The sequence below is a fragment of the Zonotrichia leucophrys genome, chromosome 14 (genome assembly GCF_028769735.1).
Source record: "Zonotrichia leucophrys gambelii isolate GWCS_2022_RI chromosome 14, RI_Zleu_2.0, whole genome shotgun sequence".
NCBI lineage: Eukaryota > Metazoa > Chordata > Aves > Passeriformes > Passerellidae > Zonotrichia > Zonotrichia leucophrys.
This window is the reverse complement of record NC_088184.1, coordinates 8,663,790-8,683,556: the sequence shown is the minus strand read 5'-3', so window position 1 is coordinate 8,683,556 and position 19,767 is coordinate 8,663,790. Positions and strand designations below refer to the sequence as shown.

The window sequence follows — 19,767 nt, the reverse complement described above, 5'->3', positions numbered from 1 at the left end:
GAATCAATTACATTTTAAGTGTGATAGCTGGAAGGATATAATAATAAACTATTTATGACATATCCAGGACATAATAATAAATTCTCTTTTTTTATTCTTATTTAATATTGCAGCCTTTCACTTTGCTCAATAATGTTTACTTAAGAAGCAGCATTTTTTAACTCTGTGATTTTAGGATAAGATCACTAAAAGTAGTTATTTAATAATAATTTTAATAATTATTATTTTAAGAGCCTAGTTGTTTAGAGGATTTAAGATGAAGTGTATCAACTTAAGTGGGACTCTGACACTCCAGTGTCCTTGTGGAGCTGTCACTCTGTTATTTAGGAGCACCACCACTAACAGAAGCTGTGAGTCATCCAGGCTGTGATTCCACAGTGTATTTCTCTTGTTGGCAAAGCTGACTTAAGCAGTTCCTGCCACCACCTCTCTATCTTAGCAGCTCATTTGTTCTATTCACCTTGCCCTGAGCCCTTCATTTTAATCCCTTGTTTGTGCCAATACACAGGTTTGCTGTGTAGGGGGAAGCAGACTGGAGAAATGATCTGTTTTCAATAGCTGTACAAACCCTCCTGGCACATTTAGGCAGAGAGATTCCTAACTCAGGGTAGGGCCCTGATCAGAATAACCAAGCACCCTACCAAACAGACAAGGTGGTGTCAGGGTGCCTACAAGCAGGGTGGGGTGAGAACAGGAGAGAGCGGGGAATCTTTTGTTAAGCTTTACCTCCAAGAGAAATGTCTGAGAACTGTGATCTTAAAGATTTTAGCTTTGGTACAAACATCCATCCTCACAAACCTGAAGCACCAAAACAGCTGTACAGGCCAAGGGCTCTTCGTGTGCTGAAGAAAAGGTTACAACAACCAGGCTGCAGCTCCTGCTCACTTTACAAAGCACCAAACCACAGCCTCAAATGGGCATCTTGTTGGCAAGGACTGTGTTTGACAGAATGAGGCAGATGTGTCCCTGCAGAGGCAGGTTTGAACAGCAAGTTGATGGCTGAAGGTACCAGAGCTGAGATGAAATGGGTCATTTTCCAAAGGGGTCTTGTACTTAGAAATGTCCTACACAGCTCTGACCACCTCTCAGGGAATCAGAATTCACCCTTTTGACACAACTGCCAGCTTATCCACAAAGACCTGTAATAAGGAGCATTCCTCTTGCTCCATTGATGTCTCAAGGTTCCAAGTGTCACACATCAAGAGTTTAAAAAAGCTCAATTTCCACTTACATCATGTAACAAAGTAAATGTATCTACAAAGATATTAATCTCTATATTTTCACCAATTACCAATCCAGATTCCAGTTAAGTTTTCAAGTTGAATTTTTTCTTTAAAATCTGACCCCTGTTAGTTTCTTATTTCCTCACTGTGGACTAATCCTTTGCTGTTCTCACACAGCAGCTGTATTTAAAGTAAATGCAGTCTCAAGGACTGTAGCATTTCTCTCATAACTATTGTGCTGTTTGGTTCTAAGAAAACAACAAGGAATATATGATTGAGGCTGCCAAAAACAAGTGCTCATTTCTCCAAGTCATGAATGTCTGCAGAAATGCATCCTGATGCCAAGGACTGTTACAGGTATTTCGAAAGCAGCTGCTTACAGTTAGAGAAGAATTTCTTGACTACACTCTCAAAGATTTCCATAGGAGAAAGCAGCACTGAAAAAATTGCTTTACTTCTTAGTACAAAGATGTTCATAACACTACCAGTCTATTCAAATGTCCTTTATTGTACAATTAAAATGTTTAGGAATTTGAAATTAATTTATCTGTGAACAATTCTGGTACAAAATACCTTGTAAGTAATACACTGGCCAGTTAAAAACTATCACACAGTTCTTTGTTGCGCACAGTAAAGGGCATTTTTGAGGGCACAACTGCAACATATTGAGGCTCTATAACTTCTATGGGATAGTAAAAGAATAAAAGGAAAACAAATTATTCTGAGTACTGCAATAACTTACTGGTCCTTTAGCCAGTCCTTAACAAAAGGAATGGAAAACAATTCTGTGAATGACTCATCTTTCCTCTTTGGATTATTGCTAAAGAAAAAGGAAAACAATTCATATTAATTTAAATTTCAGCTATTCAATTTGCAAATTAGTGCCTTGGAATACTGAACATATACTTAGTAGTGAGAAACATGAATAACTTACTTGTATAACCACTCAGTTAGGAAATCAGTGGGAATAAATTTGGTTCTTTTTTCCTAAAGACAGAAGACAGTTTCAAATTATTTATTATTTTTGGATTGGTCAAATGTTTAAGATAAATTGACTGCTTTTATTAAATAAAATATAGAGTGCATTACTCTGTCTACTCTTTATTGCTACTGCCAACAGTCAGTGGCTCAGCCAAAATTTTAGAAATTTTGTGGAATGATTTCAAGACAAACTATGAGTGAGAACATTCGACATATATTATCTTGATATTTACTGCAGTGTATCTAGAACAAAGTCCTCCGAATGGTGCTCTAAGTGGCAATGTCATTGTGAAGAAATTAACAGAACTCATTCAAACATGAAAATATGTCGTAAATTCCTTGCCATTTTGTTTAAAGTTCTATTATCATACTCAAAATACTTCATTTCTTCCACAACACAGAGGGAACATTGATTGGATATTGGCTCCTCCTGCATGGAACCAGCCTGAAGATGCAGTGAATACACACAGCAGAGTATTGTGTGGCTGCTCTGACCAAATCATCTCCTGGGTGGTGCAGGAAGGAAGGCAAAACCAAAGGAAGGCTTTTGTCTGTCCACAGCCACAGAAACCATGGGCATTACAAAGAACCAGGTAAAAAGTTCAAAACCTGGAGCTTCACAGCAAAACTTTTGTGCCCTTTGCTCCCAGTTCTCAATCTTAACCAACAAAGAGAATTTTACAAAATGTTTTGCAGCAGGTTGGCCTTGGGCACTCGTGCAGCCAGTAGCACAGCAAGTCATTCAGAGCCTGAATTTTGATAAAGCCAGAATGGATCAGGAAATCCTGTTTTTTAAGCATTTCCTCTGACATTCCATCTTGACAGATTGAATGGATAACTGATACAGGTGCTTATTCTGCTTATCACAAACCACAGTAACCATAATGTGGAGAATAGAACATGGAGCTCTATGGAATAACAGAAGAGCTTGATCAGTACCTTCAGAACCTCTCTGACATGAGATGTGCTCTGGATGCCCAAAGTCACAGAGAACCCCAGAACACACTGAGCCCTGCAGCCCTGGGGCACCAAGTGCTTCATCACAACAGCAGCCACTGAGCTAAAAAAGCAAGTTGAGCTCCCATCCCAACACTTGCACTGTCAAACAGGAGATTCAGCTCTAATAATTGTTTCTTAGGAAAAAAAATTCACACTGATCAAAAGCTTTTGTGAAACTGCTTAATGTCACAAAAGAGGCTGAAGTCTTGATTAAAATGTAAGAGGTTAAGATACTACTACCACTTGCTAAGGAAAATACAATAAACATAAAAATTGAAAAATTACTTCATTCTATGCATTATCCTCAGATGTGAACAGAGAGGGAGAAAAAATGTTCTACATAGTGTAATTCTTTCAGTTGATGGTATATGTGATAATCTGGGGGTGAGGCACAGGTGAAGTGGAAGAGGACCATGGTGTGAGGTGCTGACTGCCAGGCGAGAGCTCAGGACAGCCACACAGCTGGGGATGACAAGTGTGAAGTTCAGTGCTAGGCTGCAGGGCAGTCCTACAGGATACCCAGGAAAGCTTTTCATTTTCTAAGACAATCTTACCCTTGGTAGAAATACAGTCTGACTCCAACAGAAGAAAAAAAAAAGGAAAAAAAGGGAAAAAAATAGAGAGCTTAAAAAAATAAGAAAGCAGAAGAACAGAAGATGAAATCATCATAAATCAATTATTAATCCTGAGCCATACATGCCTTTATGATCTGTTTTGTGACAACCAAAGCTTTGGGGTTCAGGTAGGGCTCCATTAAGTGCTTGGCTGGGAAGAAGCAGCTCCTCATGCAGTTTTCACATTTATGCTGATACCAAATGCTGTTCCAAGAAGCCCAACACGTAAACTTGAAGAGACCAAAACCTTCACTGCAGAGCTTTCTATGAGTCACTTCAAATGTTAAATGGACAAATCCTGACTTGCACAGAGGCTGTAAGCAGAGTCTGATTGTGACTGTACAGCTATTCTCAATCACAGGATGAAAATGGGTCCCCCTACTTAGGGAATTGTTTCAGAGAATAAATTCTACACTTTGACAACAAAATTCGATTTAATCTAGCAGTTGTAATTTAATCTGTTTTAAGTAAATTGCTTTTCCTTTGCAATGGGAAAAAATGATCAGAACAGGGTTCTCAAAACAGCCAAAGGAATCAAATTCATCTTGTTTTATCCTTCTTAGGAGAGAGGAATTCAATCAAGCTGAATATTTTTTATTTTATTTTCTTTTCCAGGAAACAGTTTATTTTGCTAGTGAATTAAATCATTAGTTGCACAGCAGTCAACATTTATAAAGGGAAAAAATTACATAAATTGACCTGCCTTTGACACATTCCCCCTATGCTGCATGAATCAGGATAAAAAACAGGAAATATCTGTACAATGTGCATTGTTAACCTGCAGATGTGTTTATAAACTGTTTATATTCAGAATTCATTTTCCATTTTTCAGTTTAAATATGATGTGCTTGCAAATAATCATGAAAATATACTGGTGATCAGAAGATGGCAAAGTCATTAGGAAACCTTCTTCCATTCCCTTTCCCTGATCTATCATAATTTTAAATATATTCCATTACAGAGCCTGATACAGCTTCCTCCTTCTGTGATAGCTAACTAGAAAGAAAAGTCAGAGTTATTTTAATAAAAACATTTATACATTGTTCAGTTTAATGCTGAAAAATGAATGCATTAGTTGGTTCTCGTGAAAGAAAAGATTTAAGAAAATAGTCTTTCCCCTGTAGGCATTTGACAGCAGATGGGGAAAAACACAGGAGAACTTATGGTAGGAAAAAAAAAATCAGCGAGGGAATACACTGGGCAACCTAATAGGTTTCTTTCATCTCTAATTTAAAAATGAAGTTCCTGCAGACTGCTCTCATATTTGTGTCAGTTTGAAGTCTGTACATATATCTATCAGCTGGTTTTTCTAGGCTTTAGCTTTTCAGATTTTTTGTATGCATCACATAATGCAAGAGAGTCTATTTTAAATTAAATGCATAAATTGTTATGTTTCTTTATCAGCTTTCAAAAAAGATATTTCCTACACAAATTCCTGCTTCCAGCATAACCATTTCCCTTTCCTGACTTCCCCATGTGATTGTACAATTCTTCCTCTCCAGACATGGATGCACCTTCTCTGGTCTCTCCCTTGAACTCCCCTGTTGGCTCCAGAATCTGATTTCCTTAACACAATTTCAATTGCTCAAAACCTTTCCTATTTAACTTTTCCTGCTCTTCTCATTCATCTTAATTTCCTTTCAAAACATGAAAACCTTTAGTCCCTCTCATCAAAATCCCACTCTTCATTGCCTCTCACCATTCCCTCTCTCTTCTCCTGGGCTCATTCCTCCCTTCTTCCAGTGCTTCTTCCATTTATCTTCCACTGGTTTATTCTGTACCACTGCCCTTTACAGGCCTTAGTGACTCATGTCTAGCCAGAATTCAAACCCAGTATTCTCTTCTCATCCTTCATCATTTCAGTTAGCTTCATCACAATTAATCTTCTTCATGTCCTGTTGTCTCATGAATTCCATGAATCTTTTCAATCTTTGTTGTCCTCTTATTTTTGGAAGCTGTATTCCAATGTGTTTATCACAAGATCCTTTCTCCCTGTTCCTACTTTGGGTTTGTAAGGACTCTGCTTTTGATCCTAAAATTCAGTTCAAGTTATTTCTTTAGCCATTTTAACCCAAATTATAGCAATCGGGGTTTTTTCCCTCCAAATCCACATGGAACAACACATTTCTTACCAAACTAAAGGATAACAAAAAAATCACATATTTATGCCAGATAAGGAAACAGAATGTGCAAATTCAAGCACCTGGACAACAATGGAAAAGAAAATAAATATTCAATTATATGGCAAGCATGAAGAGCTATTGTTTTCCTAGTTATTGTTCAAAAGGAGGAAGAAATGAGGTCACAGTGGAAAACTATCACCTGACCTCAGCTTGCTTTCCTGAGCAGGGCATCTCTTCACATGAGTGGGTTTTCTATAATGACCAAATTCATGTAGAATGTAATCTGTCCTGAATTACTGGAGAAAATAACATTTAAAACCAGATCCAAAAAAAACCCCTGATATGTTATATCCTATTATTATGGATGGTTTTCTTGCAAAAGACCAAATTAAAAAAATACTGCTTGTGAAATAAAAGGCTGTAACTTCCTGCCAGTGATTTGAAATGAAAAATACAAACTAACCTCCAAACACTTCTCCTTCTCTACTTCATGCAGAAGTGCAGCCAGTCCTGGCAGGAGCACTGGGAAGATGTAAAACTCCAAGAATTCTCGAGGAGAACCTGAGCAAAACAGGAGAGCCTTCACTCACAGCTAAGCACTTGGATTTCACAAAACCAGCACCATTAGATATCCTAAAGTCAGTACCAGTGATTTTGTCAATACCATCACAGCTTGGACAAAGCAGATTCATTCCCTCCACAGACAGCCACTGGTCTGTCCTCACTTCTCAACAAACACAACACAAACTTGGGTAAATTTCAAACTAAATGTGCACCAAACTCAGTGTGCCTCAGAGATGTCAGATTCAGTTTTAAGTGAAGAAACTCAGACACCAGAAGCAGTTTAGTCACAGAAGTGAAAAGCTCTGTGAATTAATTTAGCCTGACAGGAAGAAATTAGCCTGTGCTGAACTCAGTGCTGCTGCAGTTAGACCACTTTGGTATCTCATGCCCTTTACAATCAGCATTAGCAGAGTTAGTCATAAAACTGAATTTCTAGACAGAGGAAAAACCAAAGGTTATATTTTAGTGGTGCTGTGATTTCTTTGTCATAATTGCCAGATCCTTCAGAGGTTTTAACATGACTCCATGTACCCAACCTTTCCCCTCTCAGAGGGCTGTCTGGGCTGGCACCTCTCCTCATTCAGGCAATATTCAGGTTTTGGTGTGATCAGCAAAGATTAAATCATACAAATGCTCTCTTCTGGCAACACAGCTGAAACACTGAATTTATTCTCAGCTTTATACCTTTAATTAGTTAATATACTGTCAGAAAATGCTCATAACTGGGAGGACACTATGTATATAGAAGGCAAGGGTAACACTGCTTCTGACTTGCACCAGGAGGTCCTAATGAGCAAGAATTAATGGAAGAGAAGACAAAATGAAGGGCTAAAATGCATAATAAAAACACACTGCTGCTTGGGAAATTCATTATAAAGTATAGGAATTGATAAAAATGGAAGAACAAAACTTCAGAGCTGCTTCCATTCTTGTCTGTAATCAGATGGAAAAAGACAGAATTTTGACAGCAGTTTTCAAATTCAATTGTCTGCTTAGTCTATTGATCCTAGTTCTGCATTATTAAATCAGAGGAAGAAATGCCTGCCATTTCTGGTTTAAGTGCCTAAATAAAAAGTCACTTATTCAGAAGAACACAGAACTACCTTAGTAATGCATAATTTGATATTTCTTCCATTGACCAAGTGGCCAAGCTGGCTCTCTGATTTCAGACCAGAGGCCAAACCATGCAAATTCCACACAACAAAGGTGTTGGTGCTCTTAACACTCTAAATTATATAAATTCCAAATCCTTGCCATATACAAGAGAAACAATCACAGCAGGATTCATGATAATGTACTCTTACTTACATTTTTTTGGATCAGGGGGGTCTCCAGGGGGAGTTTCCCCAAGTACAGGTGGCAGATATTGGGGTGTAGGGGCAGAAAAAAGTTGTTCCATAGGAATTTCTGCTTCCAAAGGCACCTGCTCAAAAGAAATGCATCCTGTCTAAATACCCCAAAAGACTAGACAAAAAACACAAACCAATTAATCAGAAAAAAAATTACAAGGACAGTTAAAAAATACGGATTTAGAATTTATAATTCAAATATTGCATTATTTATGCGCTTTCTGAATACTTGAAAATACATTATTACACTTTAAAAACTTCTGCAGTTTCCAACACACTAAAATCATCCAAACCTAACAGAAGGTACATGACTCCCTTTTACAGAATATGGTGAGATACCACAATTTTAAAAATATTTTATCCATTGTAAGAAATAGTAATTATTTGTAAATTAATACTGGTAGCATTTTCTGAATAAGTATTTTCCACTCATAAGCTTAAATATCTCTTTTACATTGTTCAAAAGTCCTAACATTCACCTTTTAAAGAAAATAAACTTTTCTTGTTAGCATTACCCAAGCAATTATTTGGAATATTACATTTGTTGGTTCAAATAAACTGTTTGAAAAATAATAATTTTGTTTTCATTTTATGAATGAGTCTACCCTATGGGTACCTAATTTTCACATTTCATTGTTTAAAATATTTTCAATCCATCTCTGTGCAGATTTTTTACTTGAACTGTACTCACTGATTCTTCTTTTGATTCATGATCTTGTTTTAATTGAGTATCATCTGAAATTTGAGGCTGTTCCTCTTCATGCTCTAAAAGTTTAAAAAAAAGTGCAATATTTACCAGGAGACCCTAAAAATATATTTCTTTTCCTCCTAAAGCAACATTATTGTAAAACGTATTTATTTAGGTTTGAAAAAACAAAAGTTTGTATGTAATATACACTTGTTTAACATGAAATCTAATGTTTTAAAACAAACAAGAACTTTAGACACTCTTGTCATGTCCTCTTGAGCTTTAAGTCAGGCACAAGGTTCTCACTGACAAAAGAACCCTTTATTGGGAAAAAGGTACCAAAATAATAATTCAAAATATTTCAACACAGGTAGAATGCACTGAATTAACCATTGTTTTTACTAGCAGACAATACTTTTCTAGTTGACAATCTGCTTTTCATAGTGAATTACTCTATGAGCAATTAAATCCCACAAACATGGTTAACAACTACTGCCTCCAAAATGAAATGAAACGAAATTAAATTAATTAAAATAAAATAAACAAACAAAACTTCTGATAAACTAAAAGCTGTACATGACCTTCAAAGATACTGAGTGACTCAGGCTGAGAGAAATGAAGGACCAAGAGAAGGAGCTTGATCTGGGAACACCTACAGGTGCCACAGCGCAGAGCACGGAGAGCCCGGCCCAGCAGGTTCAGCTCCACCATCACAGCGGGGTTTAACGGCACCACCAAACCCATGGGTCCTGCAGGTGTTGGCTTGGAATGATCAGCCTCACTCCTACCCAAAAATGGCCATTTTAGTGCAAAACGCCTACTTTGGGCATCATGAAGTACTGAGGGAAGAAAACCGCATTGGGGAGCTGCAGAATGCAGCGCTGCTCCCCCAGCTTTCCAATCTCAAGTGTTCCCAGACTTTGGGAGAAGCCCAGGGGCTTTGCTTTGGGATGGTGCTCTGAAAACAAGATATTCTGTATTAATTTAACCAGCCCTGACACATTCGCCTCTCTACTTTCCCGAGGAAATACCCAACTCCTGTGGGTACAGGATCACCCACACCGCACAAGGGCAGGGCAGAGGCCGTGCCAAGGGCTCGCAGCAGCCGGGCTGCAGCACAAACACACACCAAGGGTGTCTGTGGGGAAGTTATGGCAATAAAAACAACATAACGCCCATGAGCAGAACCGCTCGTGGCCCTGGTGCCGGTGTGCATCAGGGCGGCTGTGGGCGCTCTGTGGGGCGGGCACAGCCCCGCGCCCGGCGAGAGGAGCGGGCGGCCCCAGGCCAGGGCAGGCCGGACACGGGCAGGGCGGGGCCCGGGGCCCCGGAGCGGAGCCGGGACCGGGGCTCCCACCTGCGCCGTGCCCGCCCTCCGCCATGGCCGCGTCCCGCTCGTCACCGCGGCAACGGCTCCGGCAGCGCCCGCGCGGGGCCGGGCGGGGCGGGGCGGGCACGGCGCGATCGCTTCCGGAGCGGCGGCGGGCGCTGCACGTGGCGCGGGAGGTGAGCGCCGCACGGCCCGGTACGGAACGGCACGGCACGGCATGGCACGGCAGGGACCGGCACGGCATAAGGACGGGCACGGCATGGCCCGGCACAGGGACCGGTCCCTCACGGCACGGCTCAGCCCCGCCGCCGCAGCATCCCGTGCGGGCCGTGCCGGGCCGGGCCGGGCCGGGCCCGGGGCGGGACTCGGGCTGACACCCCCTCCCCTCCCCGCGGTGGCCGCGATGGGCCCGGACACACAGCGAGGGGGGCTGTGCTGCGCTCGGGGCTCTGTCCGCGGTTTGACAGCGTGCCTCATGGTGTTACTGCAAACCGAGCGGGAGTAATTGAGTTTCGCACTGAGTGGGTGCTAAAGGGTGCTGTGTTGTAATCAATTCGTTGGCATAGGTGTCCTGAGAAAAACGGAGAGCAAGAATAGGAAATCACAGATAGAAGGAAATTTAAGGTAATAATTCAGGTGCTTTGGAAGGGCCTTGTAATGCTAAGTGGGCAGTAAAGCGGTGTGAAGTTCACTGTTAAGTTTAAAGTCACAGGGATCTGGAAAACTAATTGTATTTGTGTATATATACACTAATTGTATTTGTGTATATACACATGGATATGTTTTGCTGTTTAAAAAGGACATTTGGAGCATAGGTACTGAGACAATGTTATACTCTGCTGCTGTGAAACAAATACAACCTTACAAACTAAGGCAAGGTACACTAAACAACATCATAAAAGAATCGCCCCATAAACAGTGTTTTCTGTATGTCAGAATGTTCTGGTTCCCCATCATGGAAAGCAGACTGAAATTAGAGTGTCAGGGACAATGGGGGATCAGGAATGGTTTCAGAATAAAGGATGACCAAGTAGATTAGGACTTGCATTGTCTCTTTGAAGCAGTTCACTAACATTTTCATATCCTTTTTTAGTTCATTAACGTCTTCATATTCTTTTTTTAGAATGATAATAAAGAAAAAGAAAAAAGACATTCATGAGGAGCCTGTGCAGAAGAAGAAAAAGGTGAAGACTGTCATTGAAATTGAGGAAGATGTTAAAACTGTCATTAAAACTCAGGACAGTGGCCGTCTCAAGAAAAAGAAGAAGAGCAGGAAAAAGGAAAATTTAAAAGATGAGTGCTTACACAAATTGCAACCAAAGAATCATAAGAAAAATAAGAAGAAGAAAGCTGGCTCTGAATTACTCAGGGAAGATCATTTAGAAGGCTTTGTGAATAGAAAAGGTCATCTGGATTTACAACTTCAAGAGAAATCAGGGGAACAAATTAAAATATTCAAAAAGAAGAAAAAAAAAGTCCATTGTCATTTCTCCTTGGAGGATAATGAGAGTAGTGACGTGGAGCTTTCAAATCATTGCACAGATGGTACTAAGAAAAATAAATTATCATTTAAAAAAAAGAGGAAGAATACTGCTTTGGATTTGGAATTGGATGGTGAGGTAACAAAGAAAAAAAAGAAGAAATACAGTTTTTCATTAGAGGACATCCAGGACAGTGAACAAAGGCAATCTACAAAAGTCTGTAAAAACACCCACAAATACACTTCACAAAAAACAGTTTTTATGGGTGAGGACTATGACACAGGTAATGCCCAGAATGGTGGGGAAAGTTATGTAAGAAAGAAGAAAAAAAAAAAGAAAGATAAGTCTGACTGCTTTTTACCACTGGCAGTTAATGAGGACTGCATGCATCAAGGTCCTGCTAGCCCCAGTGCGTTAAGTGACTCTAGAAAAAGGAAGAAACATAATTCCTGGGAATTTACATGGACAAGCAGAGAGGAAGAGGAGAAAATTAAGAACTTTGGGTGTATCAAAGAGAGGAAGAAGAAGAAAAAAAAAGCTGTTTCTTCTTCAGCCTGTGAAGATAAGCAAGGCTGCAGTCACAGCATTCCTGATAAGCATCTCCCAGCACAGCAAGGAGTTGAGCTTGAGGAAGAAGAGCTGTCTGGAAGGAAACACAGGAAGAATTTCAAATATAATAATGAAGTCAGTAAGAAGAAAAAGAAGAAGATTAAGAAAAAGGAAAAGGAAACAACATACTCAGAAGTTTCTTCAAACAATGACAGTGCTTCTAAAAGCCAAAAAGCACTACTAGAAAACAGTAAGAGCACAGAGAGTGAAATGGAGCGAGCTGGGTGTGTTACAGGGGACACTGTGGATGGGGCATTATGCAATAGCAATCCTGTGCTGTGGGACAGAAAAAGGAAAGGAAGGGAAAAAGTACCACCAGAGGACTCAGCTGAGGAGCCAGGTTCAAAAGCAGATGTGAAAAAGATCAAGACAGAACCCCCATGGAATGAGTCAGTGGTGAGTTGTGGAGAGGAGGGCAGCTTTGCTCCCTCCTGCAGAGGAACTGAAAGCCTTTGGGGCAGTTCCCTGCTCTGCTCTTGGTGACACTGAGGTCACTGAGGGTCCCCCTGGGTGGGGGGAGGCAGGACCAGCTGGTCTGTGTCAGCGTGGCACAGCTCACAGGGTGGTACATGCAGCATGGCACAGCTCACAGGGTGGCACATGCAGCATGGCACAGCTCTCAGGATGGTATATTCAGCATGGCACAGCTCACAGGGTGGCACATTCAGCATGGCACAGCTCACAGCGTGGCACATTCAGCATGGCACAGCTCACAGCGTGGCACATTCAGCATGGCACAGCTCACAGGGTGGCACATTCAGCATGGCACAGCTCACAGGGTGGCACATGCAGCATGGCACAGCTCTCAGGATGGTATATTCAGCATGGCACAGCTCACAGGGTGGCGCATTCAGCACGGCACAGCACTCAGGATGGTATATTCAGCATGGCACAGCTCACAGGATAGTACACTCAGCATGGCACAGCTCACAGCGTGGCACATTCAGCATGGATTTTTTCTTTATCTGATCAAAGTTATATTTTAAAGCTAAGGGTGCCAAAAGTTAGTACCTACATGCCCAACTTCTGTTATCATTGGAAATTAAGCTGGGAGATGCTCAGAAATCAATAGGTATCTATCTGTATTTGTACCTGCTTAAACTTGACTTTGACAATGGCACATTGCAAGTTACTAGGAGGTTGTTTTTATTCATGTAGGTAATGGAAACCTGCACTCCAAGGTTGCTTTCTATCAAGAATTTTGAATGCTTGGTTTATTTAAATGTCAAGCACTAGTTAAGAAGGTATCATTGAAGGTATTTTTGAAGATTTTTTTTAAGGGTAGAGCAAACCATAGTGTGGGCTGCTTCTCAAGCTCCCTTCATGGTGTGCTGTGCTTTGTCATGCACTCAGATGCAGTTCCCTCAAGTTCTGTGGAAACCTGGCAGCTGCCTGGTGTCTAGTGCTAATAATTAAATTTAGATTCATGTGGAGACCCAGATACAGCTTTTTTCACAGGGCTTTGTGAGGGGAGTGTGTGTGCTTATCAGTCATGAGGTGAGCAGATGTTTGGGGCTTTCAAGTTGGATTTCTCCTTTTGACCTTTCAAAAGGACAGGGTGGTTTTATTGCTGGATATATTTTCTAATTAAATTGGCATTGCCTTTTTGAGATTGTTGGACATTATTTGGATTTTGCAGCTGCTTACATTGTGTAAGGGCAAGATAAGCCCTGCAATGACATGCAAACTTTCATGACCAGTTAATATGAAAACCACAGCAAATACCTTGCAAACTGTGGAGAAGGGAGTAGTGTGATGCATGTTTTGTTCCTCTTTCCCATAGGCAGCTCCTTTAATAATAAGAAACTACTCAAAAGAAAATCTGAATATTGAGAGGTCTGGGTTAATCAGCTCTAGCAAGTTCTAGTTCCTGCCAGGCCAAAAGACACTGCACTAATAATAATAATGTGGCTGATTGTGTGGTCTTGCATTTAAATGTGCCACAGTCTGAAATGTTTTAATCTACAGCGTATCACACAAGGCTCTGCATGCCTTAAAAATCCTCTGTTGGGCTTGCCCTGCAAGTCAAAGAGCAGGTTTTAAGGACAATGTGAGTGATACCCAGTTAATATCAGTGCTTGGTGTTTTTCTGGTGGATGCCATTGCAGTCAGCTGGGGCAGTGAGGAGGATGAGCTCTCAGTTCACTGCTTTGATTTGTGTGCCAGCAGACAGCAGACCCCCACCACATGCGAGTGTGCTCCTTTTCCATGAGTTGGAGGCAGCTTGGCACCTCTCCATGGGGTAGTTTTTCCCACTCAGCAGGTCAGCACCGTGCTGGGAATGAGCAGGGATGGGGGTGTCCCTCCTTGCAGCTAAAAAGAACAAAATCTGCTGCAGTTGTTTGCAGAGTCCTGTCAGGACAGTTTACCTGCTTGTTTTAATAGATCTGAAAAGACAGTACCAGGCCATCTAGAAGGAAACTGGGGGTTGGTTTTGGTTTCTTCTTTTCTTCCAAGAGCACGAGCTCTCCTTCCTGCAGACAGTGTTCTCCCATTGTTAATAGTGCATGTACTTGTGTGTGTGTATAAAAGGTAGCTTTGGAAAATGAGGTAAATCATTGATAGCTTTTAATAGAACTAAAGCCTCAAAAAAGTAACAGCAGGTTTTGCTGACAGAAGTATGTTACAAATCTTTTCCTTGTCGTTTCCCTGGCTGTTTCATGCTTGGTTTATTATGTTAGCTGTATCAATAGATCTTCCCTTTGGCCACTTTTTCCAGGCTGGTGTAAAGCTTATGGCTCTCATTTACCACTATCCTGGACTTATTACTCACCCTGTTGTACTGGATACCCCAAAAGCTTCTCCTGATTACAAATTTGGGAGAGAAAGGCTGGGGACAGTGGTTTAGGGGTGCCACTCACTGGGAGCAAAGCTGCAGAGGGGCTGCACTTTGTGGAGCTGTGATCAGGATCTGGTTGTGTGTGGCTCTGCCAGATTCACCTCCTGCCTTCCAGCCCATCCATTCCTTCTGGAGCTGCTGTGTCTCTCCCATCAGCTCCCTGTTCCTTGCTCTCAGCTGTGGCATCAGGAGCTGCTGGCTGCCATTGCAGGGGACAGTTCCTGTGTGAGCTCTGCCTCTCCTGTGCTCCTGGGGACCTTCATCCACAAGGGAGCACAGTGCAGCTGCTCTTGATTGGCTTTTGTGCATTTGTGTCAGAGAGACCTTTAGTTATTTTACCTCCAATTTCTATTTTTGTTTAACTTTCACTGTCTCTGTGCCTTTCTTGAAATATAAATTTAAGCTTTTACAAAATGGTTTAATTTGAAATTGCTCTGCCTGCAAACATTACTGTGTGTGCCAGTGTTGTTGGCAGGTCCCTATTCATGTGTAAATCCAAAAATCATTTATCTTGATTAAAAGAAAAAAAATCTCTGTGAGATCTTTGCATAGGAATACACAGATTTAATTGGCATTTTCATCTTAGAGCTGACTATTTCTTCTTGCCCCTGAACAGTACTACTGATTGCTTACTTTTTTAACTACTTTTGTGGTAAGGGCTGTGTAAATTCTAATTAATCAGAATGGATAAAAATAATCATACAAGCTTTTTCCTGTTTTACAGGAACATCTAGATGGTGTAATTATTGTGAAGGAAAAGAAAGGAAACTGTGATGAAATTAACATAGACAAGGTATGCTTTGTCCTAACTGGGTAAGATCTAAAGCAAATCAGCATTTAACATATGCATAAGAATTGATACAAAAAACTGCTTTGTTGCTTATCTATGCCTAGATTTCCCTAAATAAAGCTCTGCTTAAAATGTGCTTTACATGTGGGTTAAGTCCAAAATGTACAGTCAATGTCAGAACTAATTAACTTTACTAAGTTAAAGACACATTTTTTTGCCTCTCATCAATGCAGACAGGTAGAAAATTAGACTTACTTGATACAGCAAAGCACTCATTTAACAGACACTAAAAAATTACAGTTCTCATGTTGAGTGTGTGAAAGGATCCCATGCACCTTTTAATTTTCCTTGCAAAATTCTGAAGATAACTAATGATTCTGTTTTTCTCTTACTGTTTCATTGTGATTTGTCCTTAACACCCTGGACTCAGAGTCTGATGCTGCATGTGTCATTTTCTGCACACCAGGTGAGGCGGCAGGCCCTGCAAGAAGAAATTGACAGAGAATCTGGCAAAACCAAGGCCCTCCGTTCCAAAGTGGCACAGGTGATGTATGAGTTTAGTCCCCAACCTGATGGAAATGCTGTGTTCCAGGGCAGGTTCCTGTAAAAACCACTGTGCTCTTTTTGTATGTGGCTCATGTGCAGCAGTGTTCCTTCTACTGCAGATTTCAGGTCATGCTGTAGAACAGCTTGGTTCAGTGCCCAGAGTCTGAGAGCTGAGCACTGAGCTCCTTGCCACTGCACACTGCTCTAATTCCCATCATCACTCCTCAAAAACAACATTTTCTCTGGTTCCTCTGGAGAATGAGCCATCAGATATTGCTACAGAAGCATTTTCTGCTTACTGTGAAATACAAGTAATTTTTGGGCTGTGGATGCAGCAGTCACTGAAGTGTTTCTGCTTTCTTACCTGCAAGACTTTGCACACATTCAGCAGCAGGGACAAACATGGAAAGGTAAAGGGGTGGCAGCTGTTAACACAGGTGTGTGATGTTCAGTCAGTCCTCTCATGCCTTCTGCATCTTCCTCTACCTCTTTGGAAGGTGATTCCTGATTCTTTGCTTTTGCATCCACTCAGCCTGGCTCCTGACACATTCACAGTAAGGTTGTTGAAGCTTTCTGCAGTGTTTAGCCAGGGCTAAGAAGATTGAGGTGGAGACAAAGCTTTGCTAGTCATTCAGAGTAAATCTTCTGTTGCTTTGCAGGACTGCCAGAATGCCTAGAAAGCTGGAATATGCCTCAAACAAATGCCAGCAACAGCTCCTGTAGATCTGACATAGTGAGAGGGAGTCTCATTGCTCTGGAACTACAACTGTCTAATAGTCTCTGGAGTCATTGAGAAAAATGACATCCTTGGCAGGAGATCTCAGCTCTTTGGCACTGATCTGTTTCTGTTTAGTAGTATGCAGAAGAATAGAAGCTGTGAAAACCAATTCATCAGCTGCACAAAGTGAGCTGGAAATGCTTCAGCAGAAGCTGTGCAGTGCCTGCCAGCAGCTCACTTAAAACCAGAGTTTTGACAAGCCATAATTATATTTGCATCAGTGCAGATGTCTCCCATTGCAAAGGGAGGACTTACATTTATTTATCTGTGTCGTGTGTGTGCCTGGGTGTGTGCATGTATCTGTCACAGACTGGGCTTGTGCAGCAGCTTGCAAGGTCAAAAGGCTGAAGTATTGTGGGCAGCTTTCTTTCATTCCAGGTGTTCTGGCCTGTGATAGTGAATGATACTCCAGCCTTGCTTTTTTTTACCTTAAACCGCTGCTGCAGCTTTCCTGCATGCTGTGTGTCATGTTGGCTGTCTGCTGGACAATGACTGTTGCATGCAAGCTGCAACTGTTCTGTTGGAAGGATTTCAGGCTGACATAAACATACCACTGAATTCACTTTTTTTCATTTGATGTAGGCAGCTCAGTCTGTTTAATTAATAATTAGACATTCTGCTGTTTAGTATCATGCCCAGTTTTAAAGAAAAAAATTTAGAGTAAATCCTGCCAAAAATATTTATAAGTGACTGCATAGCTGTAGCTCAGGAGTCAAATACACCCTTGAATAATGAAGCCTGTTCTTAGGTAAGCCAGAAGTTCATGAACTCTGTAAATCCTATGGTGTATCTGGGGTTTTCCACAAACAGCTGAAATCTCATTTTAGTTGGATATTGCCTCCTCAGAAAGGGGCCAGAATCTGCAGCCAGAAGAAAAATCCTGAAGGGGTGAAGTAGTTCAGAGAGGGCACTTAAATGCAAATACAGTAAATACAAAGAACCCAGCAAACTGCAAGGGAGGGGAGGCTTTAAGAGAACTAGACTGAGTCATGTTGGATGGGGGAGGCCCTCTGGTTGTGCACCCTTGCAATATTAACTATAATTAGTGGGATGAGAATGCAAATATTACTTAAAGTTTATAAACCAGATTGAACAGTGTCCACAACTAACAAACACTGCTGAAAACAGCAGCTCCCTAACGAGGCAGTGGGAGGATGAAAGATAACCCTACAAAGTGACAGTGAAAGAGGATTAAGTCTGACAGTTTTCCTAGAATGAGAGATGCTGTCTGGCTCTTGGAGCTGGGTAAAGAGAGAGCAGAAAGCCAAGGACAGAGGGAAAGGAGCTTCTCCAAGGGCATTAACCCCTGGCTCCAGGTGAAATGGCTGAAATGCTGATGAAGGTGCACTCAGGCAGAGTCAGGTCAGTCTGGTACCACATCCCTGGAGAGGTTCTGCCCATGGAACAACAGCTCCCAGCTCTGTGCCCCTGTCAGGCTTCTGTTCTCATGTACACAGCCAGAAATTGTCTTCCTTGCTCTTGGTATTTCTTAATTTTAGTGTTACCTTTGTTTTGCCTCACAGGAAACGAAGCTTGGACAGTGGAGTACAGCTACTTTTAAAAGTTCTGAGGAACAAAATAAGTTTTTTAGACTGTTGGGTGGTTTTAAAAAAGGTTCTGTGCCTATCCAAAGTCCTTCAGCAATTGCAAACAAACCAAACATGGCTCTGAACCAGGAAGGGGAGGAGAAGTTACAGCAGGCTCTGAAGATGGAGTTTGATAAAGCAATGGACTTCAAGCAACACAGAGGAGTTGGTCTTGGATTTCAGCCTAATGCCAACAAAAAAGGATACATAGACAAATATGCATCTAGATCTATAAAATTTGAAGATTGAAACTCAGAAGTAATAAAGAGAGGAAAATTTCTTTTTGCCTTCTCCATTTTTTTACTTGAAATAAAATATCGAAATGCTGAAGAAATTTCATTCGTTAAGTCCTTGAAGTTCAAGTTTTCAGCTACATATACCAGTGGAGCTGAGTCCTCACTTCATCCAAACAGTAAGTTTTTGAAACCTTTATTATGTTGTGCAAGGCAAGAGACAGCCTCCTTCAAAGACTGAAGATGTGTGCCATGCCTGCAGTTCTGTTTTTTTTTGTTAAATGCAGAAATTCCGTATTTTTTTTAAATGCTGATTTAATAAACTTACTTTTATCTATATCATAAGTGATTCCAAAGGATTTTATTGTTCTGTAAAATCTTAACCTTTTTTACACTCAGTGGTAGAAAATGATGGTGCTTTACTTTGAAGACACATTAGTGGTGTGCCCTCAAATTTGATGAGGGCAAACTTTTAACTCAGAAAGTAATTCTTAAAAATCTAACATCTTCCTTAAAACAACAGATAGCACTGAACATCCTCAGTATTGGAACTATGCTCTGGCAGTTGGATTTTCCATCAGCAGCTGTTACCTAAAAATGGAAGTATAAGCATTTTGGAGAGTAGCACCAATAGAACTACTCCATTTCTTTAAGACAGTTTCACTTTTCCACAATAGTTTTCTGCAATGGACTGCTCTAGCTGAAAGCATCTGCCTGCAGCAGAAAACACACTTAGGAGCACTGAGTTCTGATGCATTTTGGGCAACTCTTGAGAGGAAGTGAAAATTATGCTGAGACTCCATCTTAAGGGGTTGCCATGAATCCATTCCTGTATCTGGGAAGAGGGAGAGGCTCTTCCTGCAGGGTCTAAACTTCTTGGAGAAAACCTTCTCCTTTAAAGTGGATTTAAACCTCTCCTACCTCAACATGAGGCTGATTTGCACTACTGCTCTCAGTGTTCAGCACCAGTTTCCACCAGCCCTTCTAGGTTTTGGCTCCTGTTTTACTAAAATTCAGGTAGTTGAGGTTGTGTT

The 19,767-nt window shown here is 41.0% G+C and overlaps 2 protein-coding genes across 3 annotated transcripts in view; one reads left to right on the top strand and one right to left on the bottom strand.

Moving 5' to 3' along the window:
- IQCK (IQ motif containing K) overlaps positions 1–9,177 on the bottom strand; it is a 33,704-nt gene extending 24,527 nt beyond the window's left edge. Inside the window, exons 1-6 of the mRNA XM_064725563.1 lie at positions 9,123–9,177; positions 8,545–8,618; positions 7,813–7,927; positions 6,404–6,501; positions 2,158–2,210; positions 1,966–2,043 (exon numbers count right to left, since the gene is read on the bottom strand). Coding sequence (XP_064581633.1) covers positions 1,966–2,043; positions 2,158–2,210; positions 6,404–6,501; positions 7,813–7,903 — 320 coding nt within the window. The 5' untranslated portion in view covers positions 7,904–7,927; positions 8,545–8,618; positions 9,123–9,177. The remainder of the gene's footprint in view (positions 1–1,965; positions 2,044–2,157; positions 2,211–6,403; positions 6,502–7,812; positions 7,928–8,544; positions 8,619–9,122) is intronic.
- Positions 9,178–10,012: 835 nt separating this feature from the next.
- KNOP1 (lysine rich nucleolar protein 1) lies at positions 10,013–19,070 on the top strand. Of its 2 annotated transcripts, none has more exons than XM_064726371.1 (5): positions 10,013–10,066; positions 10,995–12,357; positions 15,525–15,593; positions 16,057–16,134; positions 18,438–19,070. In XM_064726371.1, exons 2-5 carry the CDS (start codon positions 10,996–10,998, stop codon positions 18,747–18,749), a joined length of 1,821 nt encoding a protein of 606 aa, XP_064582441.1. In that variant the 5' UTR covers positions 10,013–10,066; position 10,995; the 3' UTR covers positions 18,750–19,070. The 2 variants fall into 2 exon arrangements, with proteins under 2 accessions (XP_064582441.1, XP_064582440.1); XM_064726370.1 differs by lacking the exon at positions 10,013–10,066 and adding an exon at positions 10,154–10,495 and having other exon boundaries at positions 16,021–16,134; positions 18,438–19,050.
- Positions 19,071–19,767: the final 697 nt, after the last annotated feature.